Source organism: Narcine bancroftii, chromosome 1, assembly GCF_036971445.1.
Source record: "Narcine bancroftii isolate sNarBan1 chromosome 1, sNarBan1.hap1, whole genome shotgun sequence".
Lineage (NCBI taxonomy): Eukaryota > Metazoa > Chordata > Chondrichthyes > Torpediniformes > Narcinidae > Narcine > Narcine bancroftii.
This window is the reverse complement of record NC_091469.1, coordinates 96,528,737-96,553,152: the sequence shown is the minus strand read 5'-3', so window position 1 is coordinate 96,553,152 and position 24,416 is coordinate 96,528,737. Positions and strand designations below refer to the sequence as shown.

At 42.5% G+C, this 24,416-nt stretch overlaps 1 protein-coding gene across 4 annotated transcripts in view; it reads left to right on the top strand.

Annotated features, from left to right (window-relative positions):
* The window catches only part of abca2 (ATP-binding cassette, sub-family A (ABC1), member 2), a 478,875-nt gene that overhangs the window by 408,227 nt on the left and 46,232 nt on the right, over nucleotides 1–24,416 (top strand). For all 4 annotated transcript variants that reach the window (XM_069932956.1, XM_069932974.1, XM_069932964.1 and 1 more), the window contains 4 exons: nucleotides 2,559–2,670; nucleotides 13,588–13,648; nucleotides 16,332–16,506; nucleotides 18,763–18,878. In XM_069932956.1, coding sequence (XP_069789057.1) covers nucleotides 2,559–2,670; nucleotides 13,588–13,648; nucleotides 16,332–16,506; nucleotides 18,763–18,878 — 464 coding nt within the window. The remainder of the gene's footprint in view (nucleotides 1–2,558; nucleotides 2,671–13,587; nucleotides 13,649–16,331; nucleotides 16,507–18,762; nucleotides 18,879–24,416) is intronic.

The following is a 24,416-nucleotide window of genomic DNA, read 5'->3' as shown; positions in this document are numbered from 1 at the left end:
AGGCAACCATTCTATTATAAAGACACACAAAAAGGACTGCAAATACTGGAAAAGTGGAGCAACGCACACCAGCATTTTGTGTGTTTTCAGATATAAACCTGAATTATTTTGTAGTTTAGGCCTGGGTTCCCAAAATGGCAAAATCTAGATTGAATTTTTGTACTCTTAACTTTGACTTAAAACTAGTGGATGTCTTTGCTTGGCTTCGCGGACGAAGATTTATGGAGGGGGTAAATGTCCACGTCAGCTGCAGGCTCGTTTGTGGCTGACAAGTCCGATGCGGGACAGGCAGACACGGTTGCAGCGGTTGCAGGGGAAAATTGGTTGGTTGGGGTAGATCTCTGCAAAGTGTTTCAGGAGACATTTACTGGGGAGAGGCAAGCTCTTGTGATTACAAGGAAAAAAGGTAGCACATTCAATTACAATTCATGCCATTCCTTGATTTGCTTGACAGGTGTGGAAATCACATTTGTTACAGGGTATATTATATTTTATATTATATATTTAATATGTCCTTAAAAGAGATTCTGGGGGTTCAGTGTAGGTCACTTCACAAACAGAGTAACAAAACACATCTCATTTAAAATGCAAGAACTTTGCTGAAAGAGAGGCTTCACGTCCACAGTGACTTTACAGAAACTTTGAAGAATGCCTATGGGACTGGTGTTAATTGGACTGATGCTGTGGTGTAAATGGACTATTGTCTTTAAAGCAAGAGATATCCAGGTTCACAAACTGATTCCAATGCCATCAATCTGTCTGGTTGCAGTTTGCTGTTCTAAGAGGGGTCATGTGGTTTTGCAAGCAAGGGGAGAGAGAGAGAGTTCTACAGTAGCTTTTGGAGGCTGCAAAATGACAAACTGGCAGGCTTGTTAAAACCCCATTTTGAAGACGGGATGTGAGTTCTGAGTTCAGCCTGTTGAAAACCCTTGTCCTTACTCCAAGTGTTTCACCTGAAATAAGGGAAACAAGAGGAACTCTGTGATGACCTGGAAGAAGAGGTTATCATTTGGAAAACCCATGATGGGGCAACTTCTTTGGCAAGACACTGAAGTGACTGATTGGAGGTAATCAGTTTGTGTGTGTCCCACAAGCAACAAATATCTCTGTGAAACCAACAAGCACAGTATAAGAATTGCCTGACACTGGTGAACTTGGAGGAGTGAGAAGTGAGATTGGATTGTGAATTAAAGAACTTTCCTGAACATACACACATTCAGATATGTGCACTTAGAATTAGAAGGGGGTTAAGTAATAAGTTAAAGTTTGATCCTGTTTTCATGTTTAAAGAAAATTAAAAGCAACTTTTATTTAAGTAACCATTTGCCTTGGTGAATTTCTATTGCTGCTGGGTTTGGGGTCCTCTGGACTTGTAACACATTGGAAATGTGGTTTGTCTAGCATATGCAGAACATAGGACAGTTGGTGAAACTTAGCCTTCCTACACAGTGACATCTGTACTCTGAGAGTATCTAATGGTGGGCTCAATGACTGACGCAATGTGGGTAGAGATTCAAAATGTGGAATCTCTTTGGTAGGGCTATACTACCAACCTCCCAATAGCCACTGGGAGATGAAGGAGCAGATGTGTCGATCAATCATGGAAAGTTACAAAAACCACAGGGATGACACTATCAAGTGCAAGCAACAGAGTTTTAGTTTGATTTGGACGTCATCCTCATCACAGACATGTGGGCCGAAGGGCTTGTTCCTGGCTCTACTGCTCTATGTTCTGTGTGCACAAATGGGCATCATCAACCAATGAGAACTGAGCTGTATCCTGCTCAGTCCATGCACCTGTCCAAGACGAACCCAAATTTCACACACCAGTTGAATGCTTGGGTTAGCCCCAGCGGATGGAATTGGATAGCTCAAGGGTAGGTTTCTGGAGCCTGTTGTCATTCAGGTGAAAATGATGAAGCCACGCTGGTGTGATTTTTTTTTTCCATTCTTTCAATGTTATGAAGCCAAGCAGCACAGAAGCAGACCCTTTGGCCCACCATGTGCATGCAAACCATCAAGTGGCCATCAATATTAATCTCAGTTACCAGCTCATGGTGCGTAGCCTGTTCTGCCTTTTTGTTGTGTGACCATTGTGCCTTGGTAGAGTCTGATTTTGGGCTTGATGCGCTCAGCTAATATTAGTTCTGTCTCTGAACATAAAATTGGTTTGAGAAACTGTACCTTCATTCTTAGACTTAATTAAAAACAACTTATCAACTAAAAATGATCTTGTCATGATGTAGTTGAAATGTTGCAAGTGTACTTGACAAAATTGTCATTTGGTGTAGAGAACTGCAGGCCTGAAGTAACAAAATAATGTAATCCTTGAGTATTTATTTTCTTGATGCCTGAAAGAACTTTGATTCACTTGCATATCTGGGAAATGTCTGATTATTGGAACTGGTTCATCCTCTCTGAGAACTCATTATCTGCTGTCAAGAGGCCAATACTTAGGTTTTCAAAAGGAACATGAAACCAATTACCATTTGGCTTTAAAATAGCACAAAGGTGAGCATTTGATCAATGCTGACAATGTTTCATTTTAATTTCTGCAGGCTTTTTACAACAACAAAGGTTATCACAGCATGCCAACCTATCTGAATACGCTGAACAATGCCATCTTGCGAGCTAACCTACCCAAGAGCAAGGGAAACCCTGCAGGATATGGTAAGGTTTTTTGATTTAGAGACAGTCAGTAGCAGGCCCTACTTGCACCACCCAAGTATACCCATGTGACCAATTAATCTACAAACCCCATACATTTTCAAAGATGGGAGGAAACCGGAGCACCCAGAGGAAACCCATGCAGGTCATGGAGAAAGCGTACAAACTTCTTACTGACAGCGATGGTCACTAGCACTGTATTCCCTAACCAACACACTAAGGGTGCTGCTTATAAATAAAGTCTTGCTGAAATCATAGCAAGACACTTTCATCTCCTAGCCAGAGCAATAAGAACCTGGAGTCACTATCTCGAGATGAGGGATCGAAGATTCGGGACCGAGTTGAGAAGAAATTCGTGGGAAGCCTCCCAGGTGCTCTGATATCCACCCACATCCCAAAATAAGTTACTAGGCCCCTGTAAATTGTCCCTTGCATGTAAGCAAATGGTAGAATCTAGGAGAATTTAATGGAAAAGTGTGGGAATGAGTGGGTTAAGGTAGGATTTGTGTAAAGACAGGTTCTTGATGCAATAGCTTCCTCTCTAACCTGACGCACTTAGTGAATGATGCCTCCATGTGCCTGGCTGTTGTACATTTACTTCATCTTGGTGTTCAGCACAATCCTACCTCAGAGGCTGGTGGATAAACTGTCTTTGCTGGGACTCAATGCCCCTCTCATGCCTGAAAGATCACAGTCGCCAGTGCTGTATGCTTCTCCTGCTTCTGTTCACGCTGCTCACAACTGCACTGCAGATTCAATTCCAGCAGATTCATCAAATTTGTGGATGATTCAACATTAGTTGGGCCTCATCACCAACAATGATGTGTTGTGTTACAGAGAGGATTTTGAAAATCGTGCAGGAACAACTTGAGTTCAAAGGAGGTGATTGTGGAATTCAGGAGGATTAAGGTCAATCGTTCTCCACTACACTTCAATGGAAAGAGTGGAGAGCACAAAGTCCCTTGGTGAACATATATGGGGCAACCTATCCTGGATTCACAATACCACCTAATCAGTCAGGAAGGTGCAGCAGCGCCTACACGTCCTCAGAAAGCTTAGAAGGGCAAGGCCTCTGACCCCCATCTTGATAACCTTTCATAGAGGCACAACTGAGAATATCTTGCCTGGCTGCATCTTTGTGTGGTATGGTAGCTGCAAAGTATCAGACTGGAAGTCTATACAGAAGATCATTAAGCAGCCGATCAGATCACTGGGGTTTCCCTTTTGTCCAATGACAACAGCATTTACAGGGAGAGTGGTCTAAATAGGGCTTAAGAAATTATAGAAGACCCTTTCCATCCAGCACACAGTATCTTAAACACGCTACCATCAAAAAGAAGACAGAGGAGCATCAAAATCAGGTTGCCAGGTTGGGGAATAACTTCTTCCCACAAGCTGTGAGAAGAAGTGGTTCCCAAACTTTCTCAGCTGCCACCCCTTGGCCTCCAGGTCACATCCCAAATGCCTCCCCATATAATGTCGCGGGGGTGGGGTGGGGGTTAGTGGTGATGCTGAACTAGTGGTATGGTTAATGATGGCACTGAGCAGGGTGGAGGGCAGTGGCAGTGCTGAGCGGGGTGGGGGGAGGGGCGGTGGCGCTGAGAGGGGGGTAGTGGCAGCGCTGAGAGGGTGGTGGTGGCGGCGCTGAGAGGGGGGTGGTGACATAGCAGCCACTGAGACCAGCTCTCGTGAGAATGCCTTGTTGCTATTTATTTTGCTCACTACTGCCATCCTGAGTCTGACCAGAAAATTACTGCACTGGTTTTCTCATTAAACTTTGCAGCAGACAATAATAACTAGACTAAAGGTTCGGATCAACCCCCCCCCCCCCCACCCTTTTCCTCACCACCCCCTTGGATCTTTCCACCACCCACTGTAGGGCAGCAGCACCCACCCTGGGAATTGTGTAAATAAGAACTACATTTCCCAGCACACAATGTGCACAGTTGGCAGAATCCAGAATTAGAATACAACAGAAGTCGTGTGCATTGTTGGGGGAAATCGGTTGAATAGTTGAAACAGATGGTTGAAAATAAAGTTGGTTAAGTGTTAAACCCACATAAAGTCGTTCTTCTTGAAAGAACAAGCATAACATGGTGTCAGAGTGTCTGAGAGAGTAAGAAAGGACAATAGTTCCCGTCATGGATAAGTTAAGTCAACCAGCACTGATGCAGTTTACCAGCAATCTAGTCAATAATTGGAAACACTTCAAACAGTATTTCAACATTTATTTAGTGGTTAGTGGAGTGGGAGAGACTGTTGGGAAACAGAAAGTGTCTATATTTTTGCATGTAATGGGTGAAGATGCCTTGGACATCTATAACAGTTTTCAAATTGATGAGGCAGCTTTCACGTTGGACACTCCAATGACAAGATTTGAGTAATTTTTCCCAAGTAAAAATGTCACATTGGAGAGATTAAAGTTTTTCTCCTGTGACCAGAAACATTGTACGAGTTTTGACAAATATTTAGCTGAGCTTCACAAACAGAGTAAGTCCTGTGAATTTGGAGATTTGAAAAATTCACTCATTAATTATTCTACCAATCTGCAAGGCATTCTTGAGAGATCTAAGATTTGGACCCGAGGTCCCTCTGTTCTTCCGTACTGTTATGTATTCTACCATTAGCCATGTTCTCTGCCTTAAAATTTGATCTTCCAAAATGCATCACCTCATAGTTGAACTCCATCTGCCACTTTTCTGCCCAGCTCCGCATCCTGTCCAAAATCTATTGTAACCTACAATAACCTTCAACTCCTCCAGCCTTCGTATCGTATCATCCACAAAGCTACAAACCCATCCCTCCACTTCTTCATTCAGGTCATTTATAGAAATCACAAAGAACAGGGGCCCCTGAACAGATGTCTGCAGAACTCCACAAGTCACTATGTACAATCAGATGATAATACACTGAACTTGATGTTCAGTATAGACTCAATGGGCCAAAGGGCCCAATTTCACACTATATTTCCTGGCTCGAGGAGAATCTAGTGATCCTTTGAAATCCTCTCCCCAAGAGGGCTGCAGATGTTCAGCCATCAAGTGTATTGGAGATAGGGATCAATTGATGCGTGCATGTTAAGGAAATCGAAGAAAGTGAAGTAAAAGTTCAGCCAAGTCCTGATGGAATGGTCAGGCTGGCCCATTTGTCCATGTCTCATGTTCTCATGCTATTTGATATTAGTGATGAACAAATTAAGTTAAATATAATGTGTTCAGTAATCAAATATTGCAGGACAAGATGTGGTAGAATTGCAATTTCTCAGACCTAACAATCTCACACTTTGTTGTGTGAATAATTCAAAATTAACAGATCTAATAAAATGTAGAATTTGTTTACTAGCTCCAGGGATCTGAGTTTGAATTAAATCTAAATAGAGGGCTTGCTGTATCTAGAATCTATTGGCTATTTGTGCATCCTTTACTGACCATATAACCTTGTTTACAGCTTATCCCCCAGGTTTTACCCTAACAGAGACAGTGCCCCCCCAAATTTTCTTATAGTTTTCCAAACTTTATCAAGCTAATTCTATTATCATCTGATTGCACAAGTACCACCCAACAAATTTGTGTTCTATAGTCCTCGGTGCAAAACATGCAGACACACAGCCTGACAAAACACACATGCAAACAATACATATGCCGAATAAGTATTCATATATACAACTTGTAGTGGTACACCACTGGCCTACTGCAGGGGGAAACCTGTACCTGCAGAAGAGCATGGGGACAAGGCAACACCTGGCTGGCTGTCAATCAGCTGACCTGAATAGACCAAGCCCCACCTGGTCCGGTGTCAATCACTCTCCGGGATACAAGCCTGAGCCAGCCCTTCGAAGACACTCAGAGTTTATAGCAGTTCTCCTCACATCTGGCTCTGTGGAAGTTTATGTCAAATAAAGCCTGTTGTACAGTCTTTTGGTTTTGTGTGTTTGCTTCTGACCTACAGCGCACCACACAATTAAATAAAGCTGTTTCTCAGATTGATGGTGCTGGCTCTGATACTCTTGTATCTCTTTTCTGACGGGAGCAACTGAAGGATGCTATGTGCCGAGTGGAAGGGGTTTTCAATAATTTTGTGTACCTTCTTCAGAGAACGATCCCAGTCGATCACATCTATGGATGGGAGGGAGACTCCAGCGATCCTCTCTGCCACTCTTGTGGACCTGTGGATTGACCTCCTTTCCATTTCTCTGCAGCAACTGGACCACACTGTGATGCAACTGGCCAGGAGTCTCTCGATAGAGCTCCTATAGACAGTTGACATGATGGTGGCTGGTAGCCTTGCCTGTTACATCCTTCTCAGGAAGTGCAGCTTCCAGACAAGTGAGGAGAAGTTGTGTGTCCACGATAGGTCACTTGCCTTTTATCCTTTCCAGTTCTGATCAAGCATCTTTGACTTGAAAAGTTAACAGGGTTTCTCTTCCCACTGTTGCAGCCCCACTTTGCTGAGTATAAGTACCATTTGCTATTTTTGTCATAGATTTAAAAGAAAAATAGTAAGATGCTATGAGATGGACAGAGCACTCTGGGCATTTTCCAAGGAGAAGCAGTTTACCAGTGCACAGCCTTGCTCTTTTGTCAAATGAGAAAAACTGCAGAAAAGATATCAATAAGATTGAAAGAGTGCAGGGAAGATTTACAAGGATGTTGCAGGGACTTGAAGAACTGAGTTACAGGGAAATGTTAAACAGGTTAGGTTTTTTTTCCCTGGAGGCTAGAGGAATGAGGAGAGATTTGATAGAGGTATACAAAATTATGAGCAGTATGGATAGAGTAAAACACACACCAAAATGATGGAGAAACTCAGTCGGTCACACAGAATCCATAGGAGGTAAAGGAATATTACCAACATTTTGGTCCGAACTGTTCGTAATATGTCTTTACCTCTGATGGATGCTGCAAGACCATCTGAGCTCCTCCAGCACTTTGTGTGTTTTTACTACATTTACAGCATCTGCGGGCTTTCGTGTTTCATTCCATAGTTAAAGAAAATGCAAGCAAGTTTTTTTCCACTCAGGTCACATGAGAAAGAACAAGAGGAAATGGGTTAGGATGAAAGGTGAATATTAGGAGGAACTTCTTCACGCATAGAGTGATGAGAGTTGGAAAAAGCTGCCAGCTGAATTGGTGATTGTGGGCTCAATTTTGACATTTAAGAATAATTTGGACATGGAATGGGTAGGGAGGGCTATGGTCTGCGTGCAAGCCATTTGGAAGAGTCTGAATAATAGTCCAGCAGAGACTAGATAGGCCAAAGTTCCTTTTTTTGTGCTGTAGTGATCTATACTGATAAACTAGAGCAACACGCAAAAGCATCTCCAGCACTTTGTGCTTTGCTCACGCTTTGTTTCCTCTCGCCTTTCTGTAAAATATCAATATACTGACGTCTAAAATGTCTTGAGCTATCAAAGAATTGTTTGAGGAATTCAACAGGTCAGACAGCATCCAGGCTAGAATTGATCAGTTAGTTTTGAGCCTGGACCCTTTATCAAGACCAAAGTGAGAGGGGTTGATATAACTTAGAGTGAATAGGAAGGAGGCTGGGGCATGGCCAAGAAGTGCTGGAGTATGAGATAGGTGTGAGAGTTGGAGAGTCAGAAAGAAGGAGAGGCCACTACGAAGAGGGTGTGGGAAGAAAGTTTAGAGAGAGGAGGAAATACAGTAAGTACATGAGTGAGTAAAGGAGAGGTGGAACCAGATAGGGGTGAGGTACTGGAAAAATCAGTTTCCATGCCATTAGGTTGAAGGCTGTCCAGCAGGAATATGATGTTCTTCCTCAAGTTTTCAATTGGATGAGGCCAAGGGCAGACTCTGTCCTCCTGGTTTGTAAACTGTTAAAAAATAAGAATTCCATAAGAAAGGTGCATCTGTTCGGCTTCTTTGTGATCCACCATTTTTTCCTTCGACCCATCAGCTTTGTTTCAGTCAGACCTTGTCCAGAACTCCTTGATCAAATGTTCAGTTGTATTGCCTTCCCCTACTGTGGGGTGAGGTGGGGGTGGGGGGGGGGGGTGGGGGTGGGTGGTTGGAGAGAGAGAATATCGTGAAACACTGCCATCAACTGGCAATGAAATGTAATGCATGACTTCATTGAAGTTCAAGTTTATCATCCTTATCATCCGATTGCACAAGTACATCCTGACGAAGCAGCATTCTCTGTCCTTGGTGCAAAGCATGCAGGCACATAACCAGACATAACACACTTACAGACAAACACTACATATGCAGTATATATATATATATATATATATATATATATATATATTAATATATAAAAATAAAAATAAATCTTGGCAAATAAATAGTAGAATTTTGGATAGAAAATTTAAAAACCTGAAGACCGACAGTGAGGTCCTGACAAATCCTACGATTACTGTTTTTCCTTTGGATTTGTTTTTATTTTTTAAAGTAATTCTTTAAGTGTAATTGTTCTGTTTTACATTCTGTCCTTATGTCCCTAACTTGTCACAAAGATGAAGGGTCACTGATAAATGTCACAGGAATAAAGGACAAGGGCTAAATTATTGCTGCTTTTTCTTTCTCTGAGGTGATTGTCTATTTAATTTTGTCTTTGTATGTAATTTGTGAAATGGGGGGATGGGAGGGGGAAATTGGACTCGATGGTGAAACTTGCATATAATTAGAGAATGTAAGTGTGTTTTTTTACAGCTGAATTGGTGATTGCGGGCTCAATTGTTGACACTGTTTGAGTTTTTAAAAAGTATAAATAAAATGTTCAGGAAAAAATGTTAATGTGAGCAGTTCATCAATCATTCACCAGTCTCACTAACTGTGGGAAGAAACTGTTTCACAGCCTGGTGGTTCTGGTGTAGCTCTTTCCCAAATGGAGTAGCTGAAAGATACTGTGTCTGGGGTGATTTTGCTTGCCCTCTTCAAGCAATGATCCTGATAGATCACATCGATGCAGGGGGTGGTGACGGAGACCCCAGTGATCCTCTGTGTTGTTCTTATGGTACTATGTATTGTCCTCCAATCTAATGCTCAACAGCAACCGTACCAAACCACACTGCAGATGGCCAGACTCTCTTGATAGAGCTCCTGTAGAAGGTGACACGATGATGGTTGGTAGCCTTGCCCGCTTCATTCTCCTCAGCAAGTGCAGTCGCTGTTGCAACTCCTGACAAGTGAGGTGATGTGTCCAGGATAGGTCACTTCTTAAGTGGACTCCAAAGAACTTGGTACTTTCTACTTTCTCTAATCCTGAGTTATTAGCATGTAGAGGAGGGTGGCGGTTCCTGGTCCTCCTGAGATTGAGACTTCAATATTTCACACTCAACCAAGTGAAATAAAGAATCAAGTTCTCCATCCTCAATAAGGGTCTAGATCCGAACTGTTGACTGACCAGTTCAATCCAGGGAGGCTGCCTGACCTGCTGAGTTCCTCCAAAATTTATTTGTCTGCTCACACCTCCATAATGTGGTGTTTGCAAGATTATTGAGCAACAGGGGTGGCTCAGCACAGGTTTGACAGCTGGAAACTGGACATTCTTGATCGAGATCATGATCTGCAGCAGTAATGAATGCCTTCACAATCAGTCACCTCACAGTCCGTTATATGTCTCGTCTTTATCATCAATCCAGAAGGTCAAACTAAGGAGTGCAAAGGGGGAGAGAGGGAGCTGGAGGCACACATAATCAATATGGCAAAGCACCAATGTGCCTTGCACAATGCTGTTCTCTACTGTTCAGCTCTCAGCAGACAGCAATGTGTCCTCCGTCAGTTCACAACAACGAAACAGGGAAGAACTTTGTCCTTGTCTGCAGCAAGGCCCAGCATGGGAGCACTTGTAGCCATCAATTGTAGCCATCCTCAGCCAGAACTGTGGAATGGATGAGTCATCTCTGCTTTCTCCTAAGATCCCAACCCCACAAGCCTTTTCCTTCATCACACAAGCCAGTCTCCAGCCCTTTGGACTCATTCTGCCTAGTGTCAAGGAAGGTCACAGAGTGTCATTTCTGCCAGAAGTGATGGGAATGGACAACATCACAGCTTCTAGTACTGAAGACCTGTGCTTCAGGTCTAGTTATAGATTCATTCAAGCTTGCTCAGTACAGATATTATACTGGCGTCTACCTCAAAATGTGGAAAATTGGCCAAGTGTATCATTTTCGCACCTAAGACAGTATCAAATCAATCCAGTTAATTTTCCCCCTCCTCTCAATCATCAGGGAGTAGAGAGGGAGAGGGTATCACTGACAGTGCTGGTCATGCACCAGTTACTCATAAGCAATGTACTTATCGATATCTAATTTGAGGCTTGACAAGACCACCTGACTCCTGATCTCCACCTGATATCTTCCAGCTATCCGTCCGATAGGATGATTGTGGTTCCTTTCAGTCATTTTGTGGGGTTTGATATGAGGATACCCCACTTCTCAGAAAGGAACAGTATGTGAGTGAATGCATTTAGGTGAGTAGCGGTTGCACAGGTCCAGACCCACCCTCTTAACATCCCCTCCCAGATCCAGTGGCATAGTGAGGTCCAAGATGGCTGGGGGGTATTTCTGTGGCAGTGAATGGCCAAACCAAGCTTTGATGCAAGGGATGCCCTTTCCGTGCTTTATGACACGTGTTTGATCGATGGCACCTGTTTGGTAGATGGCCATTGAGCCTCCCAGAGGGTTCGTCCACCCTTTGGCAGCCCTTGTTTTTCATCCTGCAGAATGTCTAGCCACCCTCCACACCAGGCAAGCCTGGTAGGGGACTTGGTTTAGTCGCCAACCATGCATCAGGTAGTACAGGGTTACATGGTACCAGTAGCACTCAGATGAGTGACCTGACACCTGATATGAAAGTGATATGAAGTGGACTAAGAACCGGATCCCAGAGGCGAGATCACGCACCCTTGGTGATAAGGATCAGAAAGGACAAGAACTGCAGAGATGGGAACCTTGAGCAAACGACGAGAAGCTGAAATGACTCAGTGGGCCAGCCAGCATCCCTGGAGAGACAAATGCTCAGTCCCAGAATGTTTCCTGATGGTTTTTCACCATGGACGCTGACTTCCCTCCAGCTTCTCTTTTTTTTTTGCTTAGCATTTGATTGAGTATGGCATCATGTCTCTCTGACAAAGCTACAGAATGTACTGCAATGCCCAACCTCCCTGACCCAGATCCTCATTGTCAGAGCACCTCAAGGCAGTCCCCAAGGCCTGCACCTTCTTTATCAGTGACGTCCCTTCCACATCAATGATGGAAATACCAATGTTTGCAAATACTTGGACAAGTTTTGCTTTAGGTTACAACTCATCAGCAAATGAAACCATCAGTGAGTTTATGTAGAGCACGTTCAGGTACACACTGATATATAGCAAGGAATATTCACACCAAAAAAGTGCCAGGCTATGAACTCCTCCAATAAGAAAGTTTTGCTGTTTATGCTCAATGTTGCTCTCACTGAATCTCCCTTCATCATTGTTCAATGTGGGCTGAGGATTGACACCAGTTGGCCACCAGTTCCACTTCACTCTCCTCAGTAACAGTCTCTTTGTGATATCTCTTCTCAATTCTATTCCTTAATTTCCCTCAGAATCCCATTTCTTGATCCGTTAATCTCCAATTTTCCCTCCTCCTACCTGTCATTACCAGTGTACATTTCCCTCTCTTTAACACTGAATGGCACTGGTATCCCTATTCCATTCTGTACTCCTGATCCTGTTGTCTCCCCATGCTGCACTCTTGCCTTCCCCAATAACTGCTGGTAGTCTATCGCCCTCTCCCACAGTTTTTCAGCCTATCTACCCTTCTACCCCCAGCCTTAGACTCCCAACCCCCCATCCCCACCCCTCTTCCGTTCCAGTGTCCCCAAGTTCAAGCAGCCTCTGTTGAAGGAATAAGCAAGTTGGTGTTATGGATCATTGACTGACCACAGGGAGGTATTGATGCAGGGTTGGGGATAGAGAGAGAAGAAAAGGCCGAAGGAAAAAACTCATGCAGCAAACAATATTATTCACAGCAAGATCAAAACGCCATCTGTCTCATGTAATGTGAATCTGTGTGGTTCTTGAGTAAAACCTTGCAGTTAGACTTAATGTTTCTCAAGATCTCAACATTATATCCTTCAACACAGACGGAATGGTTAGCACGTGAAAGGCATAGCGGTTAGGGCAATGCTGATGCAGTGACCGGGGTTTGAAAGGAGTTTGTACGTTCTCCTGGTTTCTGCATGGGTTTTCGCCGAGCACTCTGATTTCCTCCCACCTTCCAAAAGCAAGCTGGGGTTGTAGGTGAATTGTGTGCAATTGGGCAGCACGGGCTCATGGGCTAGAAGGGCCTGTTACCATGTTGTCTGTCTAAATTCAATAAACAAATTAAATGTAACAAGATAGTGCATCTTGATCAATAGTTGCTCGTTAAGAACCTCTACCCATGAAATTGAGCAGCCTGTTTTATATCGCAAATTTTGCATTGTCTTGAGGAGAATTGTTCCATACCAGACATGATTTAGTTTTGGTCAGTACTTAGGGTCAGATAATCTATTTAGGGAACGTGATCAATGTCTATATGGGAGAGGTGCGGAAAATTCCTGTACGATCGTCAGTGCAGGTTAGATGTACCACAGCAGTAAAGTTCTTTGGGGTGCTGGAGGTTGTGATCAACATTGTTTTCACCAAAGGTATAAAGGTCATCTTTAGCAAAGCAGTCTATCATTAGATTATAGAGGTTTGACTTGTTGATGTTTCTTGTCACTTGTAACAACTACCTAAACGAACCAAACCTGCTCTGCTACAGCCTCACCCACTGCTTCTGTGTTGGGAACAGAACTTGTCCTCAAAGACAAGGAACTGTACTAACTCTGAGGTGGGGCTAGCAATTATTTTAATCACATGACGTGCAACTAATGTTTCAAAAAATTTCATGGCACTATTTTTAATCACTACACTTGTTTTCTCTTGTAGGCATCACAGTGACAAACCACCCAATGAACAAGACCAGTGCCAGTTTGTCCCTCGATTACCTGTAAGAATAAGAATCAATTGATATTTAATTCTTGAGCTGTATGTCCTTATTGTTGGGGTATCTCGATTGGGTTTTTTTTCATCATTGAGAGACAGATCCATGGATACAAAGGTTAAAATAAAAGACCAGTCTTTTCTGCTCAATGGCCAAAGCAATAATAAATGTTGTAAGGTAACTGAGAGTACCAGTGTAAAATGGCTCTTTTTATTCCACCAACTCCCATCCAGTAAGCTGATCTGATGGCCGGGCAGAGGTGACGATGAGGCAATTATGTATTTATTACTACAAGATTGACCAGGTGATACAATATGAGACAGATGCAAGGCAACAGTGACTGGACTGCTACTTTCAGAGATCAAAAGGCTGCAAAGTATTCTTACGACATTCCAATATTAAGCAACACTTAAGTGTTTTGACATCCCCAGTTTAGCAACTTTTGTCAATTCTTTTTCCACAGTATTCAGTTGCAAGATGATGGGGAGAGAGGGATCTCATCAGAGGAAACATTTTATTCATGAACGTTCTAATTTCATCCTTCCAGCTTATATCATTTTGCAGATTAGGACACTGGAGTTCCCAGAAGCATGTGTTAGTACAGGTAGTCCCCGACTTACGACCGTAATAGGGACTGAAGAATCGGTCATATCTCAGAATAGACATGAGTCAGAATTGTGCCCGTGTGAGTGGAGTACTGAAGTCTTAAAGCAAACTTTTAAATTAAATCTTGTTTTCTTTATAGATTTGACGATGACTGTTGATCAACCTTAGCGAATCTTTACACATTCTGATCCATGCTTACCTTATTAGTCAGCATTCTGGGGTCCTGGGGAATGCCATGGCCATCTTGATTTCTGTGTGTATGCTCAAGTCTTCAGTTGGCACAGTGCGCCAGACTTTGGTGGGTTCATATATTGGAGATTGGTTGGCATATGCGTGAGAGTTGAGCACCTTGACGATATTGAATTTGTTCCCTTAACTCTCGCACATGCGCCAACCAAACTTCAATACATGAACCCACCTCACATGCACCTACCGAAAACTTGCACATTCACACAGGAATCAAGATGGCCGTGCCCAGCCACAGGACCACGGAACGCCAACTATCAAGTTAAGTACGCACATTTTGGCTCTTACATGTCCTGTATCCCTATTTATAGGAAGGATATAAACAGAGTGGAGAGAGTGCAGAGAAGGTTTACCAGAATGTTGCCTGGGTTTAAGCATCTGGAGTATGGGGAGAGATTGGACAGATTGGGTCTTTATTCTTTGGAGCGTAGAAGGTTGAGAGGGGATTTGATAGAAGTATTTAAGATTATGAAAGGGATAGACAGAATGGATGTGGATAGACTATTTCCGTTAAGAGGAGGAAAGATTAAAACAAGAGGACATGAGTTAAGAATTAAGGGGCAGAGGTTTAGAGGTAACATGAGGGGAAACTTCTTTACTCAGAGAGTGGTAGCTGTGTGGAATGATCTTCCGGGAGAAATAGTGGCGGCGGAGTCAATTGTATTATTTAAGAAAAGGTTGGACAGGTATATGGATGAGAAGAAGATGGAGGGTTATGGGCATTGTGCAGGGAGGTGGGACTAGAAAGGGGTGTTTGGTTCGGTGCGAACTAGAAGGGCCTAATGGCCTGTTTCCGTGCTGTAATTATGTTATGTTATGTTATTATAAACCACATAAATTTTGTATTTTTATCTATTTTTAAAATAATTTGGTCATTTTTGCGGATGGTTATAAGTCGGGGACAACCTGTATTGAGTTTCCAAGTATTGGAAAATCTTCTGACGCACATAGATGTTGAATCTTCAGACTGAATGATTAACTCTAGACAGTGTGCTGCATGGATTGATGGGAAATGCAATTTCCAAGTAGTTTAAGCTTCACGTTGGCAAAGGCAGTGAAAAATAATTTTACTTGAGCCATTGTTAATAGAAGGAGGAAAGGACATTTCCTCTGGTTTTAGAACTGACCATTTTTCTCTTCTGCAGCCTAAGTTCACGGGGAAACTGATCTAATTTATGGAATGCACTTTTGCTCACATTAGTACTGCCAAAGAAATAAACATGGAAAAGTATGATGACTCTTATCAACCATGAAGGGGCTCAAAGCAATATTCCTAATGATTGTTAAACTGTGATAATAGAACATTATACCACGGGCTGTTCAGCCTTCGATGTTGTATGGACCCAATTAAACGTGTATGCATATCCCTCTATTTTTCTTGTATCCATATACCCTTCTAAAGGTCTTTTGTATGTCCCCCTCCTCCACCATCCCTGGAAATGCTTTCCAGGCATCCACCTCTGATTTCTCCCTGAAACTTTCCTCCATTCATTTTAAACAGATTCCCCCTGGTATTTGATATTGCTCCCCAGGGTAAAACGTGTTGGCTGACCACCCTATCTAAGCCCCTCATAATCTTGTATACCTCGATAATATCACCTCTCATTCTTCTTTACTCCAAAGAGAAAAGCCCTTGCTTCATATGTCATGTTCTCCAATCCAGGCAACATCCTGGTAAATCTCCTCTCCACCCTCTTTAAAACATCTGCATCTTTCCTATAATGAGGCAGCCAGAACTCAATGCAATTCTCACAAGTGTGGCCTAACCAGAATCTTATAGAGCTGCAAATCTTGAGATATACAATTAATTTCTGTCCGTTTGTTGAATTGTTCTCAGTCTCCAGGGCACAGACGTGGTCATTGCCATCTTCATCATTGTAGCAATGTCCTTTGTCCCAGCCAGCTTTGTGGTGTTTCTAGTGGCAGAGAAATCAACCAAAGCAAAACACCTGCAGTTTGTCAGTGGATGTGACCCGGTTATCTACTGGCTGGCCAACTACGTTTGGGACATGGTGAGAATGGCTCTGTTCTTTCACAGCTGGGGGAGTCATTTTTACACTAAGCTTAAGGTCTCATCATTCGTTATCCGGTGTGTCAAAGACATGAAAGTTGCAACAAATGTTTTATTGCACATTGTCGGTCAGTGTGCTGATATCAGACTCAAAATTTCATTCTTAGCTGGGATTACCAACTTCGAACAGCAGGGATTCCACTTTAGGAACCTGCCTTGAACATGATCCTGTGGAGAACATACAAACCCTTTACAGGCGGCGTTTGTTTTGAACTCTAGACACTGGTGCCATAATACCATTGAGCGAATTGCTACGCTAACCACGCTGCCGGTGTTTGCGATTCTCATCGCAATTCATTTCATGCAAGCTCCCGTTCTCCTTCTACATGTTCCCCTCCCTGACCTCTTTCCCCATCACATGCCCATTGACTCCATTCCCAGTTCTCCATCTGACGCGGACGGCAAATTTGCAGGAGCTACTTGTCCAACTACATAGCACCCCTTTGGGATGTGAGAGGAAACTGGAACACTTGGAGAGCAGTCATGGGGAGATTGGGCAACCTCGTGTGCACTAGGGATCAGAAACAAGCACAAGTCACTGTGAGGCAGCAGTTCCATCTGCTGCTGCACTCTGGCAGAGACAGCAGCAAGACCTCATATGCGGCTTATCAGAAAAATGAACTGATTTACTCTTGGTTTCATCACCTTCAACCACAAATTATTCTTTGACTGTTCATCCTGCTTTGAACCATCTTTCTTGTTCAAAATATTCCCATGTTTCTGAACTACACAAAGTTTTGCTTGTCCATTAATATTGATTTTAAATTTAGACACAGCATGGTAACTGGCCCTTCCACCCCATGAGGCTGTGCCACCCAATTAACCTACAACCTAGTGCATTTTGAATGGTGGGAGGAACCTAGAGGAAACCTACGTAGACATGGGGGAGAGCGCATAGATTCCTTTCAGACAACATCAGATTTGAACCCCAGTCGCTGGCACTGCAACAGCACTGTGCTAACTGCTGCACTAACTGTGACACTCTGTTTTGTGGATGCACCACGGCCATCTTCTCCTGAATGCCTCAAATGCTCCAGTGCTTGTACTTCAGATCATAAGATGTATGAGCAAAAGTAGACCCTTCAGCCCATCAAGTCTTCTCTGCCATTCGAATCATGGCTGACATCGTTTTCCTATCAGCCCCATTTATCTACCTTTTCCCCATAACCTTTGATACAGAGTAACCTCTGCTTTAAGTATAGCCAAATTACTTGGCCTCCTCAGCCATTTGAAGCAACTGTAAAACTGTAACAATCCAATTCAAAACCCACTCTTTCCTGTACTAATCTCTCACATGATCCCCATGACATTGTAACATTATTTTATTTTAATGATACGACATAGTAGAAGGGCCTTCCAACCCATGAGTCCCATCCCGCCCAATTCACCTTCCAACCATCTTATTGTCCTTTAGCAAGCTGTGCAGACATTGACTTGCCAGCAAGATTTTTATGACTCTCCACAAGCTGATCTGATCAGGGATATCCTTATTATTTAAATGAACAACAAAACAATTAGGGTGGCATGGTTAGCAAGGGCACCACAATTAGGGCAAAACTGTTACAGCGAGAGCATCCTGGGTTCGAATCTGGCGCTGTCTATGAGGAGTTTGTATGTGCTCCCCGCGTCTGCGTGAGTTTCTTCCAGGTGCTCCGGTTTCCTCCCACCATTCAAAACATAGAAGGGTTGCAGTTTAATTGGGTGTAATTGTATAGCTTGGGCTGGCAGGGCCTGTACTGTATGTCAAATTTAAATAAATTTAAGTTTATAAGGAATTAATGTTAATCTTACTGCTATTTGGCGAATCAGTGATTATCTACCTCCAATTAATACACTTGCTATTTATATGGTGACTTTGACAACCGAGTGAGCGAGTTGATTTAATTCTGAGACTTTTGCATTCAGTGTATACTTTGAAGATGGGATGTTGGAAGTAAATCCAATTCACAGTAGTTGAGTTTCTAAGATGATCCACATTTTTGAAGGCCTGTAACAGTAGTGAAATAAGTTTCCAAAAAGAATTATGCAACAAAAAAACAGAAATTAATGTAAATGTACAATTTTTCAGAAAAGCCGATCAAATTATGAGTCATCCTTACTTTAAATTCAGGCGGTTGTTGTTTTCTACTGGTGGACAACATGGACAGGTTGGGTTATTTGTTAATTTGTATTTTGTCTCCTCCTCCTCCCCCTCCAGTTGAATTACTTGGTACCAGCAACCTGTTGCATCATCATTCTCTTTGTGTTTGATCTGCCGGCCTACACCTCACCCACCAATTTTCCAGCAGTCCTCTCTCTCTTTTTATTGTACGGGTAAGTCAGATGATAATAGTTTCAATCTAATGAAGAAACTAAGCCACACCCCCAACACCCCAAAACACCAACAAAACTACTCAAAGTGCAGTGCCCATCACCTTATGAATCATATTGTCATATTTGATTTTATTGCCAAATTTATGGCTAGTGAGGACTAAATGCAGCATTTTGCTGCATTGTCTAATTTCAGTAAAGTGCACGGCAGATGGGAGGCTTCTTCTCCTGTTGATCAGTGGTGACTGCTCCTGGCACGCGTGCAATGCCAGTATTTGACAAGAGCAGGGTTCTGCTCATTTGCAATGCCTTCCATCATAAATAGTCAGCTGGCCATTGCAGGGTTAAATTTTGGAGAGGGATTGCATGACTTGTTGCACAGATGAAAATGCAACATCAATTCAGGAGATGCAGAGAGAAACTATCTGTGATAACTCATGAATCCCGAACAGTATTGATGAATTCCAATTGTCAAAGAGAAACTGACTGAAAAGACACTGAAAGATTAAGTGCTTGCAAGTTTTTTTTCTTCTTTAAGAGTTATTCCAAATTTCTGATCTGAAGAGAATGATAGTTTAAAAAAAATTGTTGTAGTTACAGTAAAGCTCCTGGTAACCGGCATCTATCAGGATTGGAAGATGCAGGATAAGTGAATTTTCCAGCTCCCTGAAATTGCATGTTCCATGATCAGTGAACCATCAGCGAGGCGTGCCAATTTTAAACTTTCGTATTTTTTACCTATTTACTTACTGGAATTATTTTCACCGTTTCCTTGAGGCTGCCAGTTGCTTGAATTCTGATAATGGGTTTTACTGTTATATTCACTGCTTGAGAGAACTTATAAAATTTGAATGTTTGATTTCATATTTTGACTGCTTTATGTAAAGATCTACAAAAATTTGCTGCCACCAGAGCAATTATCAAAGACCCAGTTTCAAGAGCGTTTCTCTTGGTGAATAATAAAAGGGAGATACAAGTTAGACAATGAAAATTACAAAATCTATTATTCATTCAGATCTTTAAGCGACATTTGGACTTTTTTGACTTTTAGTCCCAGACCATTTGTCGGAATTCTGTGTGGTGAGATCAGCTGATTAGTTCTGAACCAGAAAAATCTCTCAATCTCACCGAAGTGGGACATTGGGCTGAGGAATCTCTGCTGCTACCCATGCACCATTTCAGCTATTTTCTATCATCATCTAAATCTATTAGATTTCTTGCTCATCTAGCATCTTTTTTAAATTCATGTAAATTATTGGTGCTCATCTACTCCCTAAGAGAGCTCTAAAGTCTTAATGGTATCCAGACAAACAAAAAATGTCATTTAGACCATTTTGTTTCCCCTGACCCCTCGATACACTGTTGTTTTCCTGCTCTTTCCAATCAGACTGCAAATTCCCTCTTTTTCCAGTTATATCCAATTCCCTTTTCAAAATGCTTCTTTGCATTATTCTTAAAACTTCAAATATTCGAAATGATAATAATTAAACGCATAACTACATCTCTTTTTGTCAACTTTTTTTAACTATCCTAAATGTTTGTCCGAACAACCCAGTTTGAAGCAGTTTTACACAAAACAAGAAACAGGGGACATTTTCATCTCCAGCGAGAGATTCACAGGTGGTGAATTTTCAGAGTTTGCTGCCCATTGAAGCAGTGGAGGCTACCTCAATAAATGGGTTGAATAGATTTTTTTACATAGTAGGGGATTTAAAGGATATGGAGAAAAAGCAGGTAGGTGGGGATGTATCATCAGATCAGCCTTGATCTAATTGAATGGTGGAAAAGGCTCAATGAGCCGAATGGCCTATCCTGCTCCTATTTCTTACTTTCTTATGTTCTTATAAACCTGTCCAAATGTCTCAACCTTACAAAAACAGCATCTTCCCCTTGGCTATGAACTTTTTGAATAAACAATGAACCTATGGATAACACCTCATTTTTTCTCTCTCTCTTAACACTAGTTATTTTTTAAAATTTTGTAAATTGTAATTTATAGTAATTTTATACCTTATTATGCACAATCCTGTTGTTACTGAATAACGAATTCCATGACAATAAACCTTTGTTATGAGCCCAGAGGACCCCAAAACCCAGCAGCAATAGAAATTCTCCAAGACAAATGGTTACTTAAACAAAAGTTGCTTTTAATTTTCTTTAAACATAAAAACAGAATCAAACTTTATTACTATTAACTTAACTTAACCCCCTTCTAATTCTAAGTGCACGTGTATGTAATGTGAATATGTTCAGGAAAGTTCTTTGCTTTAATAGTCCAATCATTCATTTCTCATTTCTTCAAGTTCACCGGTATCAGGTAATTCTTATACTGTGCACAGAATTTAACATTTATGAATGTTCACCAGGTTCTGGTGCTTAAAGTTAAATAGTTACTGCTCAGGAATGTTCTTGTGGTTTCAGAGAGATATTTGTTGCTCGTTGGACACACACAAACTGATTTCTTCCTATCAGTCACTTCAGAGTCTTGCCAAAGAAACTTGCCCCATCATGGGTTTTTCAAATGATAACCTCTTCTTCCAGGCCATAGAAAACATAGAAAATAGGTGTAGGAGTAGGCCATTTGGCCCTTCAAGCCTACACCACCATTCATTTTGATCATGGCTGATCATCCACTCAGTATCCTGTTCCAGTTCTCTCTCCATACCCCCTGATCCCCCTAGTCACAAGTACTAAATCTACCTCTCTTAAAAATAGCTTTGGAACTGGCCTCAATCACTTCCTGTGACAGAGAATTCCATAAATTCACCACCCTCTGAATTCCATAAATTCACTACAGTGTTCCTCTTGTTTCCCTTATTTCAGGAGAAACACTTTAGCCAGCCATTTCCTCTTGTAAGGACTACAAGGGTTTTTCAACAGGCTGAATTCAGAACTCACAATCCATCTTCAAAATTGGGTTTTAACAAGCCTGCCAGCTTGCCATTTTGCTGCCTCAATGGCTATTGTAGAACTGACTTCTCTCTATTTCTGAGAAGAATCCTGTTTGTTTTTTTTTCCCCCTCTCTGCTTCTCAAAACCCTACAGGGCTCCAAACCCAATCTTTGAAAGATCTTATCAGCCTCTGAGTGTGGACATTATCCATTTGCACCTTCTTTTGAAGTTCTTTCCAAAGCAGTTCCATTGCCTCTGCAAAATCACCCAGAACCTCAACGTCTAGCTCCAGCAATGTTCTTCCATTTTAAATGAGATGGTTTTTGTGAAGTGTTACTCTGTGAAGTGACCTACACTAAACCCCCCACAATCTATCTCTTTTAAAAACATATTTATATTCTTTCTTTGGCTTGGCTTCGTGGATGAAGATTTATGGAGGGGTATGTCCACATCTGCTGCAGGCTTGTTGGTGACTGACAAGTCCGATGTGAGACAGGCAGGCATGGTTGCAGCGGTTGCAAGGGAAAATTGGTTGGTTGGGTTGGGTGTTGGGTTTTTCCTCCTTTGTCTTTTGTCAGTGAGGTGGGCTCTGTGGTCTTCTTCAAAGGTGGTTGAAGCCCGCTGAACTGTGAGGCACCAAGATGCATGGTTGGAGGCGATATCAGCCCACTGGCAGTGGTCAATGTGGCAGGCACCAAGAGATTTCTTTAAGCAGTCCTTGTACCTGTTCTTTGGTGCACCTCTGTCTCGGTGGCCAGTGGAGAACTCGCCATATTACATGATCTTGGGAAGGCGATGGTCCTCCATTCTGAAGACGAGACCCACCCAGCGCAGTTGGGTCTTTAGCAGCATGGATTCGATGCTTGCGGACTCTGCCAGCTTGAGTACTTTGATGTTGGTGATAAAGTAATTCCAATGAATGTTGAGGATGTAGCGGAGACAGCACTGATGGAAGCATTCTAGGAGCCGTAGGTGATGCCTAGTGTCGCCAAAAATGTCCTGCCAGAATCAGTGTGACTTTCGCGCAAACAGAGGATCTACTGACATGGTCTTTGCCCTCAGACAGCTCCAAGAAAAGAGCAGAGAACAAAACAAAGGACTCTACATTACCTTTGTTGACCTCACCAAAGCCTTTGACACCGTGAGCAGGAAAGGGCTTTGGCAAATACTAGAATGCCTCGGATGCCCCCCCCCAAGTTCCTCAACATGGTTATGCAACTGCACGAAAACCAACAAGGTCGGGTCAGATACAGAAATGTGCTCTCCGAACCCTTCTCTATTGACAACGGCGTGAAGCAAGGCTACGTCCTCGCACCAACCCTCTTTACTATCTTCTTCAGCATGATGCTGAAACAAGCCATGAAAGACCTCAACAATGAAGATGCTGTTTACATCCGGTACCGCACGGATGGCAGTCTCTTCAATCTGAAGCACCTGCAAGCTCACACCAAGACACAAAAGCAACTTGTCCGTGAACTACTCTTTGCAGACGATGCTGCTTTAGTTGCCCATTCAGAGCCAGCTCTCCAGCCCATGACGTCCTGTTTTGAGGAAACTGCCAAAATGTTTGGCCTGGAAGTCAGCCTGAAGAAAACTGAGGTCCTCCATCAGCCAGCTCCCCACTATGACTACCAGCCCCCCCCCCCCATCTCCATCGGGCTCACACAGCTCAAAACAGTCAACCAGTTTACCTACCTCGGCTGCAAGGATTTCATCTGATGCAAGGATCGACAAAAAGATAGACAACAGACTCACCAAGGCAAATAGTGCCTTTGGAAGACTACACAAAAGAGTCTGGAAAAACAATCACCTGAAGAAACACACAAAGATCAGTGTGTATATTTATATATAATATAATATATAACCTGTAACACCTGACTCTGATTTTTGCACAGAGCCAGTCAATTCTCACCTTTCCTCTTATCATATCCAATTAGCACCTTTTGTCTGCTGGTGAGGACTCCTCCCCCTTCCATTCTTCGTCCAGCTTTTAATTCAGACACCAGAATTTTTTTTTCTCACACACCTTGAGGAAAGGTTTTGGCTCGAAACAGCAGTAATATATATCTTACCACTATGCAAGACTGGCTGAGTTCCTCCAGCATTTCTGTGTTTTAACAATAATCACAGTATCTGCAGACTTTCATTTTTTAATGATTCTGATAATTGTTCCCATCCTCTACCACTTCATTTTTTAAAAATTTAGATACACAGCTCAGTAGCAGACCATTTCAACCCTCGAGCCTGTGCCACCCAATTACACTCAATTAACCTACAATCCCTGGTATATTTCCCAGGGAGGAAACCGGAGCCCACACAACCATGGGGAGAATGTACAAACTCCTTACAGACTGCATGGGATTCGAACCCTGGTCCCAGTCATTGAAGCTGAAATGGCGTTGCGCTAACTGTTATGCACCAGCTGTGCTGAGAAATTCCTTCCATATCAGCACCACACTCTTGTGCAAAAATATCTCCCCTCAGGTCTCTTTTAACTCTTTCCCCCCTCCCACTTTAAACTTCTGCCCCCCTGTTCCTAGATTCTCCTATCCTTGGGAAAAGTCTGTGACCATTATCCATGTCACCCATGATTTTGTATCTCTCGATAAGGGCATCCTTCATCCTCCTCTGCTGCAGGGACTAGTATCT